Consider the following 19464-nt stretch of genomic DNA (forward strand, 5'->3'; position numbering starts at 1 on the left):
AATTGTCTTTACTTTTATTTCCATTGCATTTATTTTTACAACAAGGGTTTGCTTTACAATATTTTCTATAACAGTTATTTTTTTATTTTTAGAAATGAACTCTACTTAAAAGGAGCTTATTTCTAAAAGGCTATTTTTTTGACTTATTTTTGCGTGAAGATACCGTGGACTTATACGTATAGACAATGCAATAGTCACCACTAAATATTTACATTTTAGATTTATTCTAAAAAAATTACTTTATTTTCATAACAAATTTTCAAAAATTTATCTTGAGTTCAAAAATATACCAAACATATTTTTAAAATTAAGAAATTATTTTTTGAAAACAAAAACTATTTTTAAAAATAATTGCCATGATACCAGGTTGAATAATTGAGGCAAGCAGAATTACTATTCACTATTCTGGTTCCATTTTATTTTTCTTAGTTGGCATTCATTAGTGATAAATGGAAAATAAAAATGCCAAAGGGGACTACCTAAAAACGTCCTTATAGGCATAAAAACAAACTACTAAGCCCACTGAATGCAATTAAAAATAACACAAATGTGACCTGTAAGCAGTCATTAGTGATAAATAGAAAATAAAAATGCCAAAGGGGACTACCTAAAAATGTCCTTATAGACATAAAAACAAACTAATAAGCCCATCTAATGCAATTAAAAACGATACAAATGTGACCTGTAACAAACTCACCTCTCATTTAATAATATTCCGTCTGGAGTCTGGACACAGCTTTCTTCAAAGCAATAAATACTCAAACTTGGAAAAGTAAATATCATCAAATACAAAATGGGACCAGCACCAAAATGTGACAAAGCCGGATTCATGCAAGGAGATTCCATTTTCTCTGTCGACTTCAAGGGACAGCTTATATCAGTCCTTCCAGACAACAACTTAAATGTTGAAAAAGGGTATGTAAATAAAGATTTAACATTACCCAAAAAATGAGTATCATCAACATCAGGAATGCATTTCTTGAAACTTGAAAGTTGCTTATTATTAGTTGATATCTCTTCACTTGCATTGTATCATAACAAGAATGGATTCTCGATTCAACACCCAATTCTAATATACAAGCATCATTTCAAGCTACATCTAAAGGGATCCCAACTGAAATAACCAAATCTGGATATGGGATGAAAAATAAAATTAAAAATAATACATTTGATGTGAGAGGAACCAGCAGACCACAACGATTTGGAAGACACCTCGCTCCCTGCTGCGCACCCAAGAGGTTGCTCTCATACTTTCACGTCAGTTGCAGCTGCCACAGGCTCCACCACTGGAGGTATACAATCCACCTTGTAGCGTAGGACCTATTCCAAAAGATAAAATGGTAATCAAGTTGGTAGTGTAAAATAAATGCAGATCCATTTCAGTCAGCCAACAAACCCACTAGCAACCGGTCAATGGCATATGACCACTACACTCATGGCAGCTTAAAGTGTCCAGAAAAGAAGTCAACACTCTTCATCTAGTATCAAAATCCTTCCTGTTTCCGATCTTTTCCAATTTGTAAATCAGATGATCAGGTCGGCAATTCTTGGACAATCTAGGAATACCACCAAGTTCTAGTATGCACATGGAATGAAATTCTTTGTTAAATTGGGTATGTGGCCAGAACTCTGCCTCCCTAATATTAACAAATGTTGTATACATGCACACATACACAAGAGTCTCATGCCCCTATGGTGATGGAACAATTCAACATTTAATACATCCCACATCAATCACTTGAAGCACAGGCCATGTAAAAGAAGTTTACCACATAGTCCTACTAAAAAATTTCATCATCCATCAAGTGAAAAACACTCCAATTGACACAGTTGCACAAACATTAAAAACCAGCATCACAAACCATTAGTTAATAACATAGGATAAGTACTGCAGCAGATAAAATTTCTCCCAGAACAGGCCATTGATCACATCATGCCATTTCAGCCAAAAAGAATACCCAAATAAGCCAAGGGAGAATTTTGTTAAAATGAGAAGACAAACCAAATTAGGAGATTGCAAGTTCTTCTCCAAGCACAACTAGGCCAAGAATATTACATTTTAATTTTAGAAACTTCTAGACCAATATTTAATCCATCTAAACCAGTGATCTCTTATTTACTGGATTTTGGTATATTTAGACAATCTCTTATCTTAACTCACATACATATGCACATTCATAAATACATAGCTCTGATTACATGTGGGTTTTTTTTTTTTTTTTTTTTGTGTGTTTGTGTGTGTGTGTGTTTGTTTTGTTTTGCCCTGATAGGCATAGCCCTGCATACATGTTCCTTTTAACAAGACAAAACCAGGGAATGTTTTTGTTTGGGAATATGAGAGAGGGTTCCAATAGCAAACACCTATAAAAGACTATAATATCGTGAGGGTGACAGAAATAGATCTCCAACATCAGCAATCAGGCACATTATATATTGTAGAGAAACCTACAAGTAGAAGCTCGATATCAAAGCCCAATAAATCCTATCAAAAGGATCCACTGTGAAAAATCAGGTTCATCTGATGAGTACAAACCATCTGCTCGAAACCTCTTATTCTATACTGTTGTCTGTCCATTAACTGCATAAGTGTTTAGTGAGAGATTGTGATCATGCTATCATCACAACTTTTAGTATTTTGCAGTCACAAGAGTGAGACCATCTGATAGAGGGTCAAACACTGCACTGTAAGAAACATGCATCTAGCTATAGCTCTCCTTAACCCAGTCTTAAATTTCAGTAGCTAGATGTCATTTTTAGGCATATCATCATGATTTAACCCAACTGTTCAGGTCAACAGAATGAATCCTACTCCACCCACAACCTACTAAAATTATGCATCCACTAATTGTTAGTTGATTTCTTTCATCATCATTAACTAGATCAACAAAAGTGTCATATTAAAAATTTAAGTAAACAACACCCAATCAAAATCAGGCTTAACAAAATATACAGGTAATGCACAAAGGTAACAAAAAGGCAAAACAGATGGAGAGATCAACAAAAAAACACATCTCTCACATCAAAAGGGGCCCAACCAATCAATAAAATCTAGAATAAACATAGAGGCACTATTTAATGACTTTCTAGCTTAAGCCACAGAGAGCATAGTAAACCGTACCTTTTTAAAAAAAGTTGAATAGGAATTGTCCCAAATCAGTTTGTAGTTTCCAGCCATACACGTGCAGAAGTTACCCTGTGAAGAGATCCAAGACGTATGTAAAATTTTAAGGCCAATCATACTTGAGGGCATGATATATCAATGATTGGCAGCCAAAGCATTCACTCACTTGGTCAGACTCATAACGCCGGTAAGGTAAGATCAACTGTAGAATAACCAAAAATGCCTCAGCATAAATACAAGAAATGAAGAAGGAAGATCACAAATAAAAAACAAAAGAAAAGGTAAAAAACAAGCAAAGATGCAATTAGCCTTGCAGAATAACAACGTTGAGAAGGCTTTAACTGAACAAAATCTATTCAGAAAGTGAAAGGTAAGAAGCCAACTGTCATAGTGCAAACTTACTGTTTTATCCCCGGAAGCATTTGTGTACTCCATGCTAAATCCAATATCCTGTACAGGAACAATGTAAAGCTCAAAAATGATTTTTAGGTCATACAAAATGTCAAGCATATTTTGCATGTATTTGATCGTGCATCATTATTATATCATATTGCATGTGCATTATATTTGAATCTCTAAGACCATTTTAGGGAAGTAGTGTTGGCCCATTCCTAGCTACCCACAATGAGTAACAGCATCAGTAACCCTATCAAGGAAAAAAGCCCAGGCTCTTCATAGATCCTTGCATTTTTTACCATTGTCATACCAGGAGAGGACATCTTTTTCTTAGTATGAGAGCACCAGTAAGATTTCCATCCAAGAAAAATAAGTCCCCTAAATAGTGGATGTAGACCGATAATGGAACACCAAGCAATTTATTAAGGACTTGCATAAGACAGAGGAAACCTATTTGTATATCCAACTTCTACAGTTTTGCATGCACTCTGTCATTTTCTTTTATTCAGACAATGAAACTTTCAAGAATTTGAATGGGTATTAAAATCTAGATTCTTGTTATCGAAGGTCAAACAGATTGTTTGCAACTATTCGATTTTATAATGAAGCAAAAGACAGGTGCACTGGATTTGGTGGTTTATGGAGACAGGATCTATTCTGAAATCTGGCAATACACCAAGGGATTAGGACTAAATCCAAATATAAGGGGGATTGAGGATGTGAGGGAGTTGTTTGAAGGGATGCTTTGAAAATAAAGGTAGTTTTTGTGGCCACTGTTATAATGGCATGAACATATGCTTTTGTTCAATCCAGAAGCTGAGTTCTAATAGCAAAAATAAACACATAAATAAAGAAAAGAGGTGATTCTGACCCTTTCTACAGACCAAGAACTCTTAAGGTTAGTTAATACTAGCAATTAATTAAATTAATCCTAACCATTAATTAACACCTAACCAAAATGACCAAAAAGCACATTTATTCACCACTATTTTGAACAGCATTACCTGCAATAGTAACTTGCCTTTTTTTATTTTACTACTAATATAGAAGATTATGTCGAACATTAAAAAAAGGGACTGAAAATAAAGAGGACAAAATATCTACAAAGAATGCCTTTCTAGAAAAAAGGCCATCTATATTGGTGTGGGGTCCACAACAATTGATTCAGACTTCCTATACCAAGGTACATTTGTTTAACCAGTTAATAGCCATAACAAGCTTTAAGCAAGTCTCTTTAGCCATGTACTCTGCAGGTTAAAATTGTGGCGTTCAGCAGGTTAGCAAGCATGTGGAAAGATTTTTATTTGCAGCAAGGTTTTTTCTTCTAAGGGTGTGAGATTGTGTCCAGACTTTTTTTAAGGGGAAACAACTTAAACACCAAAAATAAATGATAACACTGCTTGCATTTACTTTCTTCAATCAAAAACTACCTGATGGCATTGGCCTTCAAGCATTTATTACTCTGGTACCACATTGGTAATATGCCTCCAAGCTCCCTCATGAAAGATTGAAGAGAAAGGGAAAATAGAAAGAGAATAGAAATAGGAAGAGCATTAGAAGCATTAGGGCTGTGCTCTCCTATCTTAATAATTGTAAAAGGATACAAATAATTGTAAATGGGAAAAATATCCTTCATAAGCAATCCTGGTTAACATTGGCAGGATGCACCCATTTACTCAACACCATGGACATGAACCACACTAATTTGTAAAGAGCATCACTTGATTTGCAGTGTCTTATGAATTTCTCCTTGAATTTGATTGGCACATTTGACACAAAATTCTTTACATTGGCCATGTTTCTTAATTACACAAATTTGTTCAGGGTATCACTGAGCTTGAAATTGGCAATTGTTAAGACACAACTAACTCTGTATGTAATCTAAAAGCACTTCATTTCAATGTTGTCATCAATCTCTATCATATCAAGATACTTAACCTAGTTTGTAATCAACTATTGCACCATACAAGTAACCAAACAGCAAGTAGATCTTTAATTTTTGTAGCTCAACAATTCAAGATCTTCATAAAAATAAAGCATCAAAAATAAATGTTCAAATAAAGAACTCTAAAAGTCTAGATGGCATGCCAAAACTACTGAATAGTCCAATAAACAACTCAGGTCCACACAATAGTTGAGAAGCAATACCGCATTCATTTTGCCTTGTGCCAAGGAGAAATCCCAAGCAATATATGAGTTTATTGACTCCACCATCAATGAAACCTAGAAATAAGACAAATATGATGTCATGAGTTTGGTACTGACATCAGATATCCAAGCACTAACACATAAAACAAAAATTAATTGAAAGACAAAATAATTGAGGAATGTCATAAAAACCCTAAACCAGCCACCTGCCAAACAGGGGATTAGGTTCAGCCTACTGCAACTTACTGTTGTGGATCTAAAATGTTTGTGTTTGCCAAATCTGAAGGCAATTAAAAATTTAATACTTACCATCAAAGCAGACATCAACTAAACCATGTCAGATACACATGCACATACTCAGGCGTCTAGATGCATGCACACAGATATGCATGCATATGTCCATGTGTAAGCATATAAAAGAACATCCACAAATTTCTCAAGAGGCATCTCCTTTCATTAGTTTAATTCATGCATTCGCTTTAATTATGCTACTTTACAAAATTGTTGTACATATAGTATTTGGAGTTAAATCAAACATCCAGATGTTCAAATCATGGAAAATATGATTCATGAATTAGTTGGGAGTTAAATAATACATAGTCTAGGTCCAGGAGCTATATTACATCACATAGCATTTACACTACCAACTTCATATTTTATGGGTTTCCTATGATAATTATCACAGAGGCCAATTTTTAATAAATTTGTTGCCTTTCTCCTCTGCTTTATCCTCCAATCATAGGTTTTTGAGCTACACACAGAAACCACACCGTTCACAGGCAAATACCTAACTTCACAAATATCTCCAATGAGCTTACAAGAAATTGACCTTGGCTTGCTTCAGATTAAAATGCACCACTCTGGATGAATGAATGCACATCCAGGCAGTTGAATCCCAATGGTGTTGGATTTGATGAACTAATCAGCTCCTGCCATCATTGCATGACAGTTGTGAGAATTACATGACTACCACAAAGACCAATAATCACATCAATCCTCATTCACTTAGTCATAAATTTGCCTTCACTTAGACATGCCTACTAAAAACCATGCCTGACTGATGCTTGGATCAATTGCAAAGTTCACAAGGAATTGTTCAGACTATATATCAAGTCTTTCACTTCTTCGGTTTAAAAATAGCTCCAACTTATGACCTGTTAGGGTTTTCTCTTAAAGACTTTAGGGCTCTACATAAAGGCTTTAATGCTATCTCCTTTAATAATTTCAGTTAAGTTCCCCATACACTTGATTCTTTCCAATAATTTCCACAATGTTTCGTCATAAGTTCTCTAAGGTCCCTTCTCCCCACTTATAGGTGGATCAATGTTTATCCTCCAAGGCAGGAAATTTGTCCATTATAATGAATTTCTCATAAGAATCTTAACCATCTAATAAATAGCTCACAAATGCCAATAGTAAAATATGATTGGATAGGATAGTGTCCAATGTGATTTGCTCATCCACTCCCGTTAGAAGATCAATGCCAAAAGGACACTAGGATGCTCAGACTCTCCAACTGCACCTAAGGTACCTGTGTTGACATGAAGCACTATTCAATGTATAAAAACCTTTTATTTAAAAAATTGATAATTGAATAAATCATTATGTTAATTAAAACAATTCAATCTCTTTAATATTAATATATCACTATTTTTAATATATCATGACATATATTTTTTTTATATATATATATAAATAAAGACTTAAATTAAAATAAAAAGAACCACTAGAAAAACAACCCAAGGTATACAAGAAAACAAACCTTCCTTCACCACCAAGGCTCGAACAAAAGAATACAAAATAGGAGCCTCAATAAAACCCAACCATTCAAAAAACCTACTAAAGTCAGTAGGCAATCATCAAAAAACAACTTAGACTCGGACCACAGAAAGCAAAAAAAATCCCTTTTTAGCTCTTGTATAGAAAAAACCCCGTTATTGAATACAATGTTATTCCTTGCCTTCCAAACCATTGAAAACAAGCACAAAGGGTTTGCTCGCCAAACCTTCTTGCCCACAAAAGAATCATGCTAACCTAGCGAAGTATCTCTAACCGACGAAGAAAACACTCAAGACACCGCAAAAAGTACAAAAATCAGCTCCCATAAAACCCTTGTTGATCCACAATGGAGAAGCAAATGATCTATGGATTCTTCATTTCCAAGGCACAAGAAACACCAATTTGCTAAAGACCAACCTTGTCTCTAAACTTGATCCAAAGTTAAAACTTTACCCCACACTGCCTCCCACGCAAAAAAACTAACTTTGGGTTGGGCCCTAGAAATCCAAATGCTGCTCAATGGAAAAGACCCTTATATATCATGTCATTATAACCTATATCATAATATATATATATATATATAAATCATATGTATTAATGTTATTACATTAATTAATGTCTAAAGTTAACATAATTAATATATAATTATGTCAATTTAAAATAAATATAACAATTTGATAAGGACTTTTTGCCCAAATCTTCATTCATAGAGGAAAGGGAATCGTTTTATTTGGGTAGCCCCAAGAAAACTCATTCTCTATTTTAGAGGAATGGGTTTCCTAAAAATCAGACAGGATCCACCTTACTGGATACTCCTACTTTACTTCAGATATGGCAGTTTGATTTTGATTGATTTTTTTTTTTTTTTCAACTTTCTTATAAAAATATTTAGGAATAAGGAAGAAAAGATAAAGATAAAAGAGAGCTAATCAAAGGTATCTTTACTTTTTATTGATTGTCCTTGACTTTTCTTATGTCATATACCATATTCATATCTAAATTTTGGATCCATTTAGTTGGTGTTTTCCACATCCTAAATTTGGGAGTTAAAAGAATCTGACTCAGATATTTATGTGTACCCAAGTCCAAGCAACATATGAACGCAGTTCACCTTAGCATGCAATTAGTTTGGTTAGCCTCTACTCCAACCACCAAGCCAAGACCTTCAAGTCATCCAACCCCCAGTCAGGATGGCAAAGTCACAGCATGTCAACCAAGAAGACAGGCACCAAGTCTTAGAAAAAATTTAAGACCCCCCATATAGCACTTGGTTTTAAGGGTGTAAGTAAAACCAAAAAAAAAAAAAAAAAACGGATAATCAATCCAAACCAACCGAAACCAATCATATCAGTTCAGTTTTCAATAACCATAAAGATCGTTTGGTTTGAAAATTTTGAAAACTGATTTTATCCGTTTGGTTTTCGGTTTCCTTGTCTCCTAATCGATAAAAACCGAATCAAACCAACAAAAACCTAAAAAAAATTAATTATATTTTGAACATCAAATCCAAGTTAGTTTCAATTAGATATTAGTCTTAAAAACAAATTAGACTTAAGACTTAAATTAACTTGCATCCAACTGATCATCTAAACCAAAATAAACTGACCTTGATCAAGCTCTGTTTGGTTTGGTTTGGTTTTTCCAAACCTAAAAGGTCAGTTAGGTTTTGATTCAAATATAAACCGATAATGTCACTTCAGCTAATTTTTTTCCAAAAAACCAACTGAACCACAACTTTTTACACCTCTACTTGGTTTATACAAAGAGCATTTTGAACCTTTTTGGTTATAATGGATCCCAAGGAAGATCCTGCAGTTTATAACCACATGATCATATGGGTGAATCTCATAATTTTTCTGAGGTGGGATTCTGATGGATGGTTTACAGTCAAGAGTTATTAAGCTCTTACCTTTATGGTGCTCCATCTTATATCTTTTTGGAGACTATTCCAACTTTCATAGGGCTACTCTTTTAATGTAAATATTTTTTTATACTGTAACACAATTGCCTTTTTTCCACAAAGAAATGAACATTGGGCATAGGAACACCGAAGGTAAGCAAATAATATACAATTACAAACAGAAATATATGAACCATCACCCTCAATCATGAAGAATAACTCTTGTGAAAAGCAGTACAAACAAACCTCATGAGTTTTTCCAGCAGGAACGCTTATTTCTTTGTATTCATCATTTTTCCTGTAGATTACAAGCCAATAAACTTCAACAATTGAAAATAATGACACTGTGACAGAAAATTTTCATAAGTTACCTTGCTTCTATTGGACCAGCATCTTCAGCAGAAATGAAGAAGGGGGAATTTGCAAAGACCTCACTGATCAAAACACAAATGCTTATCAAGACATGCAACCAAGAGTACCATAGTGCAAAGCAACAACAGTGGTAATATGACTTAAATTCTCCTAGTTCACAAAAGTGACTTTATATAAACTGATATCATAAATGATGACAAATAACAAAAAGCTAGGATATCATTGAAAGTAAGGCTGCTTGTGAATTTCACAAAGAAAAAGTGAATTATTCTATTTTTGTAGTGAAAAAAAAGAGAATAATAAAATTCAGAAGCAACCTTCATATCTTATAGAATATTATTGACCTCTATTTTAGTTTCAAATATAGCATTGGCATCCTCTGAGATTCTAATGGACATTTCATATTGGTGGTTATGGTGGATAGAATATCAAGCATTGTCCACATATATCCACACCCATAACAATGTCGAGTCATGTCAAACACAAGTATGATTTTATTATTATTTTTTTCTCTTTTTTGTCCTTTTTAAGAAATGCACTTTATTAAGGAGGGACAAGAAACAGTAACTCACTCCCCACAACTGAAAACAAAACACAGGCAACTGGGGGAAAAAGAAATATTCCCCCTACCCAAAAGAAAGACACGTGCAACTAATCAGAGGAAAAAAACGTTGTTATAATTTCTCTTTGATAATTCTGATAAAAAAAAGTTATTTTTAATAATGATTAGAAAGGAAACATGTGGATTAAAATTCCAGATTCTTCTTAGTTTTCCACTTCCTTCCTCATGCCATTCCAACAAATTCAGCAATAGAGCATGCAAGAGAGAATCAAAAGCTTGTCTTATGATAAATTGTAATCTAAAAAAAGAAGATGAAATGAAGCAATAATTTATAATGTCAGGCAGGAGACACGAGCATAAGATGAAGGAGCCTCTGCCTGCTAATACCTCAAACTGTCATTACTTCAGCCCAATAGAAGTCTTATGAAACCAGCAGCTTTTGATATGAAATTTCTTATTTATTTAGAGGGGATGGAAGATATAAGATAGTCAAGATAAACACTCCACAAAATAAAGTAAGTAATAGGCACTCCAGGTACACTTGGAAATGAAATAGTAGTAAAAAAACAAGTAAAGAAGAAAAGGTGGTATCTAGAGATTTTAGACCATAATAATCCCATATTGTTGGCATTGTTAGCTTAGCCACCCTATTTAATTTTATAAAATCCATACAACTGTATATGAAAAAAGAAAATGAAAATCCTTATGTAACAAGGAAAAGCTCCACAAAGAAAATGTCAGCCAGAAAGAATACACGTAGGCTGAATAATTCATTGAAGAGCAACAATTATTTGATGATGCTGATACCAATGACAATGTTAACAGCAGTAAATCACAATAGAATTGTCATCACCAGTTATCACCAATATAAAGGACTAAATCATAACCTACAGGAATGCAGGAAGAAGAAATACTACCTAATAAATTTGATGAACCTTTCAAACTCAGAGGTGTAGACATCCACTGCTTGCCCCAAGACAGTTAACTGCTCTTTTGTTCTGATCAATGGAATATACCAAAGCAGAGTCAAGGAAAAAAAAAAAGCAACAAAAAGAAACAGCCACTGCCTCACTGGGTCAAAATAAAACCAAACATTATTTACTATATAGAGAAAGCTTACTACTATTAGAAGTTAACTAACTGAACGGATTAAAGATTCCAAGATATCTCACAATTTTCTTGCCTCAAACCGCCTCCATGATAGAAAAAGAAAAAGTCGTATTGAAAGCACCAATGTCGTAAGGCTGTATAAAGGTGGTCCATAACGTTGTCGCTGCTCTTCCATTGGCCTATTAATAAAATGCTTCAGTGTAGAAATGGCATATAGGCTTCCCAGTCCAAGAAAATCTTCAAAATAGTTTATAAAACAAGCCCTCTATTTCATTTTCATTTTTCATGTTAAAGGACAAATAATCAATAATCTATTATAGGTGGATGGTGACAAATACTAATGCCAAAATGAGAGAGAGAGATATATACCCTTCATCGTCATTTAGTTGTCGGATAAAATCTAGTAAAACCTGCACCAAGACAACAGTATCAAAACAAATACCAATAAACATTAAAAAATATGAACATGCAAAATAGTCCAAGTATCAGTACCTAGTCAACATGCATGGCATGTTGACCAAGGCATCCAAACCATATTACCATTCAACCACAATTAATTCAATCTGAAAGGATAATAACATCAAATATAGCACAAAAGCAAGCCAAAGATAGCAGCAGAATTTCAACTACATGAACATTTCTGCCCATGGACCACTAATGACTACACTACTAAGGCCCCATTTTCGCCTAGTTGTAGCTTCTAATAGAGTCCTTTTAAAAAAGCCTGTCTGTATAAGAGCACACCAAAAAGAAATTTGTCACTATTAATTACTAAATTTTTAGAAGGACTGTTTAAAAGAATAAATGGATAATTTTTGTTGCTAGATAAAAGTTACAAGGTTATAAATGCACATGTAAAATTATTATTATTAATTATTTTTTTTTTTTGGACAAACTACCTTCCAGTGGCTCTTCTGGAAAAAGCTACTCTATTGTAACTTCTAATAAAAGAGCTTTTAAGTGATAACGTCTTTGACTTAATGGCTTGTATTAAAAAGCTGTAAAAGAGTTTTCACAAATGCAACTCATCTGCAACCAAATAACTTGTAAAAGAGTTTTCACCACGAAAAATCTCTTTTCAGAATTACAAATGGTGCACCAAACAGGGCCTAAAGAAGGGTATAATGTCAAAACAAGTTAAGAATATAGATTCAAGACTCCAAACAAAAGGCTACATAAATAAGATAAGCCTTCTGAATGAGCTACGAATAACAAAAAAGGAACCATATAAACTGCTAGAGACACCGAGCTGAAGAAGAACAAACCTGTGGCACTCCTACCAAGTACTTAACAAGGGTCTTGTAGACACCTGTTGCAGAACCAAGCTGAGCTAACTGTCTCCTCCTGGAAGGGTGACGTTTCATCAGAAATTACGTTGTAAGATCACTCAGAGGCTGTACCACAAGTGAAAAGCAAAAACCAAGGAACCTCACCTTTCCATTTGTTGATTCCACAGCAAAGCATATCGATCTTGTATACTTCCACCAGAATTAACCAACACATCAACCTCAGCTTGCTTATTCCTCTCTGAGCGCTCCCTTTGTTGTCTGATCAGGGTTCCCCGAAAATCTTGAGGCATGTAGGTCATAACTGAAAACATACTCACATGTCAAAATAACCACCTGTATATAGAATATTCTTGTGCTGATTATTAAGAAAACATCCCATCTGTAGCATGAGAGTCAACCCAGAAAGCATTTTATTTATCAGAAAGGAGTATATCTTTTAGGGGGTTAGGGACCACAAATAGGGGCAAAGTTCTATTGCAAATCGTTTGTCTTACTTTGATTTGGATAGCATGGCGGGAAAGAAATGCAAGGCTCTTTGAGGACGATTGGAGGACATCCAAAATGTTATGGGACCTGATTTGTTTCTATTCATCATTTTGAGCATCTACAACCACAGCTTTCAGGGGCATTCCTCTCAACTTTATTCAACGCGATTGGATTTTTGATATGTAGTTCAAAAGAGTCAAAATAATAATGTTGAGACATTTTGATGTCTTCTAGTTTATTTTTCTTTTCCTTTGTTTTGATCATGTTTGTAATAAGGGAAGGATTTTTCATCCTTCTCAATTTTATTCTGTTAATGAAAACATTTTTGTTCCTAATAAAAAAAAAAATCATAGAATTAGCATCCTTCTAGAAGTACAAAAACTAGTAAAAACAAAAAAAGAAAGAACTACTTAAAAAGAACATCAAAACAGATATACAGACAAAGGAAATGACAAAAACATGCACCAGCCAAAGAAATTCCACATAACTTAAGGGGTAAAAGAACCCCAACAAGAGAAACCCTCCATTTGGCTCCTTGTTGCTCTAACAAATCTGCAATATGATTGGCTAAATAAAGAGTCCAATAAAAAGAGCAGCTCAGGTTACTAGCAATATCTAAAATTCCCAGGAGCTCTCTCCAACCATGAGATCACAATGGCAGAATTCCTTACACCATAAATTGGGTAGGCTAAAGTTCTGGCTGCAACAAGCCCTCCAAAAGAACTAAAATCTCTGTTTCAATGACTGATCCAATCCATTTGGCAAAAATATAGTATATAGCATTCACTGATAATAGGTAAAAACACCAGCCATATGTTATGATTTCAATTTCCAGAGTACTGCAAGGATTTAAAGAATTGGAATATAGAAATATATGTTAAATGCACTTATAATGATGTCAATTATCAAAAACAGAATCCCCAATAAGCTGGTTGGAGACTGCATTAGATGTTTCCATGTTCGAAAATGCCAATTACCATATTCCACAATGATCTCTAATCACATCTCCAATTCCTAGCTAAACTAGGTTAGCTAAAGTAGACACATCAAAGTTTAACTTAATTGAACCCATTTAAGACTGGATTCATATTAGAAGCAACTCCCTACCTACCCTCTTTGGCCTACAAACCTTGTTCCAATCAAGCCATAAAACACTCAACAGAATAGCCTTAGAAGTTGCACATATAGAAGCCTAGAGAGGAAAAGAATTTTTCCAACTCCAATAGAATCCTCAATCTTCTATTATCCTAAAAATTCTAATAATCTGTCCCTCATAACTATACATGACAAAATGACACAAGCCAAATGACAAAGTACCCTGAGTGCAAGAAAATACCCAAAGCCCCCCAAGGGATAAACATAATTGTTAAACTATCAATTGACTCAAAATCTTAAGTTGTATGTTAGTGATCCAACAATATATGTCAAGCTCATTTAGGCTTGAGCCTTAACACCCCACCTTAAGGGCAACCTTATTTGGGCTTGCACATGGGCTCCATAATTGCAGGAAATAAGCATACCGTGAGGTTCAAACTCATGACCTCCCATTAAACAAGGCTTTAATATCATGTTAAACTATCAACTGACTTAAAAGCTTAAACCGTTAGGTAGTAAGCTAACAAAATATATCAAGCTTATTTGAGCCCTAGCCCTAACAATAATATTAGTCACACTACTAGAAGGAACCAATCTATCTTAACAAGTCTGAACAACCTATTACCAAAGCCTCAATGACATTAAGCAGGGCAAAAAATGATGATCAATCAATTCACCACTTTGCAAACACATAACACAAGGACCCAAACAAAAAGGTTTGCAAAGACTTCCCAACTGAGCAAATCATTAGTATTGACCTTCTAATTGGCCACAATCAATGCAAAGGCCTCAATCTTTGATGGGTTTCAAAATTTCCAAATGAAACACACAAAAAGAAAAAAGGTGGAATTCAAATGTAGATAAAGTTGATGAACAAATTTTCATAGAGAAAAGGTATAAGTCAAGAACAACCCTTGCATCCAGATGGGAATGGTGACAAGCACACATAGATAAGAAAGGACAAAACAAGTTCAAGTTCCTTGAATAAATAGGTCAATTGAGTCATTAACATGTCAGGTTGAAAGGTTAATCATATTGAATTAAACAATAGGATTTGTTCATTAAATGGGTTACAAGACATGTTACCTTTTTAATAATTAGGTCGTATTTTGGTTCATACTTTTAACCCAATTATTATTCATGTCATATTTAGCTTTACCTATTTAGTATAGCTCTTAAGTTTTGATATGACACGAACAGGATCCACCAACACAAACCATCAACCATTAGATATTCCCTCAAAACCACAAACTTTGAAGAAATTTCTGATATTTATTTCTCCACTTTCAAAAAAAATTTCCTCCATTCCAAATGGACCAAATCTAAAATTTCAGGTTCTAAACATGATGCACTAGATTTGAGAGTCAAACCAAAACCTAATCATCATGAAAACCGGATAAAAGAAAGCATTCCATATTTCGGATAAGAAAAAGTTGGAAACTTTTGTTCAAGGATTTAAAATTTTTCATCATAACTACAAAAGATCTATTTTTAGGAAAAAACTTTGTAAATTACTACAGATTTTAGAACTCGTGTTATTTTTTGGTAAACAGTAACAAATAACTTTATTTACTTAAAAAATAATAATAATAGATGCATAGAGTTCTTAAGGAAATTATTTTTTCCCTCACTAAACTAATTGTTTTTGAGAATTCATTTGTGCATTTCTTTTTCTTATTTTCCTTCTTTGCTGCTTCATTTCCAGAACTGTGACAGTTCATGAGTTTAGGGAACTAAGCACAAACATTCTCTACAGGGAACTGAATAAGCATGAGCTAGATTGTTGATTATACATAAGAATGCATGAGTTTATATGTGTATGAGTGGGAAATTGCAACCAATATGCATAATGAGGCACATACATACACTAAATTGGTAGTAAAAATTACAAGATCTTATAGAAGTTTACAAACATCAAAAAGATTTAAACAACATAGCCAACAAGATGAAAATTCACAATGGCAAACCTATCATGAAGGCACCCTCACTGCCTTATCACTATTTGAAACATATCCCCATCTGTTTAAGATTGTAAGCACTTCACACTTTCAACTAAATATGCTCCTATGCCAAGATGTGGAGCATGTACTGGAATATAAGCCATAAAATTCAATTTCAAAGGGAGCATGCAGGAGCTCGGAGGCAGCGGTTCTCCTAATAACCTTCTCTATAAAATTCATTGATTAACTTTGGATGAAATAGATGGTTAGAAAATGCATTCAACTCTATTCAGAAAAAATAAAAAATAAATAAAAAAAGGTAAGAAATTACAGAAAGACCTGTGTTGAATATATTTTCAGAATTTTTGGATTGGAAAGCCTGCAATATCTTCATAGTGTTTTGAAATTTATCTTTGAGATGCCCAAGAATAAGACCAAGTTCAGTGTCTTCAGGTGTGGACTGCCGTTGAAGCTGCACTTGAGACAAATGTATAATAAAAATGTGGTCCTTTTTTAATCTGAAGTAATTGCAATAAAACTGTGCTTGTAAAATCACTGTTCAAATGTTAAATGCAAGAACAAGATTATGAATGTTAAGTGCTAGACATTATGAATAAAAACTTGATCATATCATATCCCAAAAACTGTTACAAACTATTATTTTGGTAACAAAATAAAAGAAATTTTTGCCTTACCAATGGTGGCCAATGAGATCTTTCTAGTAAAAAAAGAATTTCTTCAATTTGTTCTCGGTTCTTCCACATGTTCTCATCAATTTTATGGGGAGGTGGACAGTCTGCTTCTTTCACCAATAGAGTTTCACCTGAATATGAATAATATATCTTGTAAGTTTGCCGAATATAACAGTCAATTTCACCAACATTGTAAAAATAGAAAACATAAAAATAAAATAGGAGTTTTGTTATGACACTTTTCAAAAAAATTTCGGGCACTTGGTGGTTTATTATACACTAAAATTAGTAGGGGGGAAAAAAATCAACCACGGTCAGATTTTTTCTCCAAGCTATTGAGCCCAAAGATGGTAGCACTGTTGCAACCTGTAATTCAGGCCAAGTTGTTTGAGTTTAAATTACTTCCTGGTGAATGGTGAGTCAGTCACAGGAATATCCTGGGCCTCTCAATAAAAAAAATAAGGCCTACCAAAGTTGGATTTCTGTTGCACAAGATCTCTAATTTGTCTTATATCTAGAGTGCTTATTTTTGTGGATAACAAATCCAGTCAACCACCTAAAGGTTACTTCAGCTACTTCAAAGTGCTCTTAGGCTAAAGGATTTTTAGACATTATTCCTCCTTAAAAGGTTCTTTAATCTTTATTAGGATTTCTTCAATTCCTTTAGGGTGTTTCTTTTCTGTGTTTGCATTTGGAGGATATTTAATCCTTAGCATACTTTTTGTGGATAAAGATGTTGCTTTTAATAAAACAAAACACACTTCAACTGAATTGTAAAGTAGCTTTCTTAAATCATGCTCAAGTCCAACCAATGCCGAAACCGGTTTCAACTCGAATTTGATTTCTTGAACACTGTCTAATACCAAGATGCGTGCTTTAGCCATAATTGCATGCTATACCATTCAAACTCCATAGTTTCCAACAAAATTTCATCTCCACATACACGCGTTACAAATGACCAGTTGCCTCTATATTTCTTTCAATGTAGCACCAGAAAATCATCGAGGTATTGAAGTCCTGAAACCACTGATTCCAGCCACTCCAAATCCGACAGTAAAAAATAAATAAAATAACATAAAATAAAGCAAACACAACAACTAACATTAAACTAACAAAAGAAAAGAAAAAAAAAGAGCAAAAAAAAAAGTTAATTGAGACCTTGAGTGAGAGGAGAGTCATTGTACAAATCGGAGGCCATAGAGCGAATCTGATAAGAAAGGCGAGAGACATCGTCGGAGAGAGACTGGAAAGGGTACTTGTCGTAGAAAGAAGCAAGAAAATTCCTGGTTATCGGCACCAGACCCTCGGTGGAAGCCATTGATGCCACCCCCTGCGATCTACTGCTAATTCTAGGGTTCTTTCAAGTCAATTTTCAATCCAAATCATCCAATTTCGTCACTGGATTTCGCGGATTTACTCTCAACGGAAACCGAGATTCGATGGAACTACAACTTTCATTCGTAGATTTGCAAACGAATTCCAGTCCACGCCTCCCTGTATTTATCGTCAAATGTTTTTTAATTGCACTCACTTTCCCTTAACTTATGTCTAATTGTATGAGCGTCCCATTTATTTGTGAAAATTACGTATTCCCCTTTTTTCCTCAATAGTCGATAAAATGTGTCCTTAAATTAAGTTATTTCTAAATTAAAAAGAATAATAAGTCTCGTACCAAATTTGAAGTCCAAAATAACATATGTCGATTTCTTTTCACATTTTATATAATTCATATTTATTTGGACTTATAATAAGATGACAAACACTACCTAAATATATTAAAAAAAAAATATAAGCATATTTAAAATTTTAACTATACTTTTAATAAAATTAAAATAATATAAGTTTTTCAAATTTATAAATTTGTTGTCAACCCTGGTTGTAATTGATTATTATAGGAAAACTTCTTATAATTATAATTAAATTTGTTTTCCAAATAGTAGATCAATTGCTTTTATAAATCTATATTTGTGGGTTTTCAATTTCACAAGTAAATTTGATATTCACAAACTTTTGGATTCTCAATTTAATAATATTATTATAATATTAATGGTTCAAACCATAACTTTTCAAAAAAAAAATATATATATTAAGAAACTCCTTCCCGATGCATCTTATAATTATATGAAATGAAAATTTTCAACTCAACGAAATCCTAAATTTGAATTTTTCTTTAATTAAGTCATTTAGGTAATACTTGCTCCTCATGTTGTGACTCTTAAGTCATCACAAGTACTAAATACTCACAAGGTGCGTTTCCTTTGCATGGACATGATAGTAAGTCTCTCAATCATTATCACTTATCATGTTAAAGTGTGTTTGATAATAATTTGAGAAGTGTTTATAATATTTTTAATATTTAAAATTTTTAGTACTTAAAAAATATATATTTTTAAATATTAAAAAGATTATAAGTACTTTTAAAAATTACTATCAAACAATATCTTATAGATATTTATAGATGTAACTTGCCATGACCCGATGCTTGGTGCGGGATCAATACCTCCTAAATGTTAAAGAAATAAATTTCATGAAATGTCACATTAGAAACAAATTCTCAATTACAGATGTCACGCG

At 33.6% G+C, this 19464-nt stretch overlaps 1 protein-coding gene across 2 annotated transcripts; it reads right to left on the reverse strand.

The window, feature by feature from the left end:
- Positions 1 to 920: 920 nt before the first annotated feature.
- LOC117920145 lies at positions 921 to 18365 on the reverse strand. 2 transcript variants are annotated; one of them, XM_034837513.1, is made up of 15 exons: positions 18049 to 18364; positions 16894 to 17021; positions 16538 to 16670; positions 12822 to 12978; positions 12654 to 12732; positions 11758 to 11798; positions 11451 to 11567; positions 11196 to 11276; positions 9716 to 9778; positions 9591 to 9642; positions 5666 to 5740; positions 3524 to 3571; positions 3288 to 3323; positions 3119 to 3193; positions 921 to 1320 (listed from the first exon to the last, which is right to left on the reverse strand). In XM_034837513.1, the coding sequence occupies exons 1-15, from the start codon at positions 18206 to 18208 to the stop codon at positions 1246 to 1248; spliced, it is 1320 nt and encodes a 439-aa protein (XP_034693404.1). In that variant the 5' UTR covers positions 18209 to 18364; the 3' UTR covers positions 921 to 1245. The 2 variants fall into 2 exon arrangements, with proteins under 2 accessions (XP_034693404.1, XP_034693405.1); XM_034837514.1 differs by lacking the exon at positions 921 to 1320 and adding an exon at positions 1331 to 1575 and having other exon boundaries at positions 18049 to 18365.
- Between the last annotated feature and the right edge of the window lie 1099 nt (positions 18366 to 19464).

This window comes from Vitis riparia, chromosome 8, assembly GCF_004353265.1.
Source record: "Vitis riparia cultivar Riparia Gloire de Montpellier isolate 1030 chromosome 8, EGFV_Vit.rip_1.0, whole genome shotgun sequence".
NCBI classification, from domain to species: Eukaryota; Viridiplantae; Streptophyta; class Magnoliopsida; order Vitales; family Vitaceae; genus Vitis; species Vitis riparia.

Excerpts from the sequence above, each read along its gene's own strand:
- LOC117920145 (XM_034837513.1), bottom strand. The coding sequence starts at position 18,208 with ATGGCTTCCACCGAGGGTCTGGTGCCGATAACCAGGAATTTTCTTGCT. Across the intron at positions 9,779-11,195 it reads AGGTTCATCAAATTTATTAG|TGAGGTCTTTGCAAATTCCC; the intron begins GTAGTATTTCTT and ends TGTTTTGATCAG. Across the intron at positions 3,194-3,287 it reads GGCGTTATGAGTCTGACCAA|GGTAACTTCTGCACGTGTAT; the intron begins GTGAGTGAATGC and ends ATCTCTTCACAG.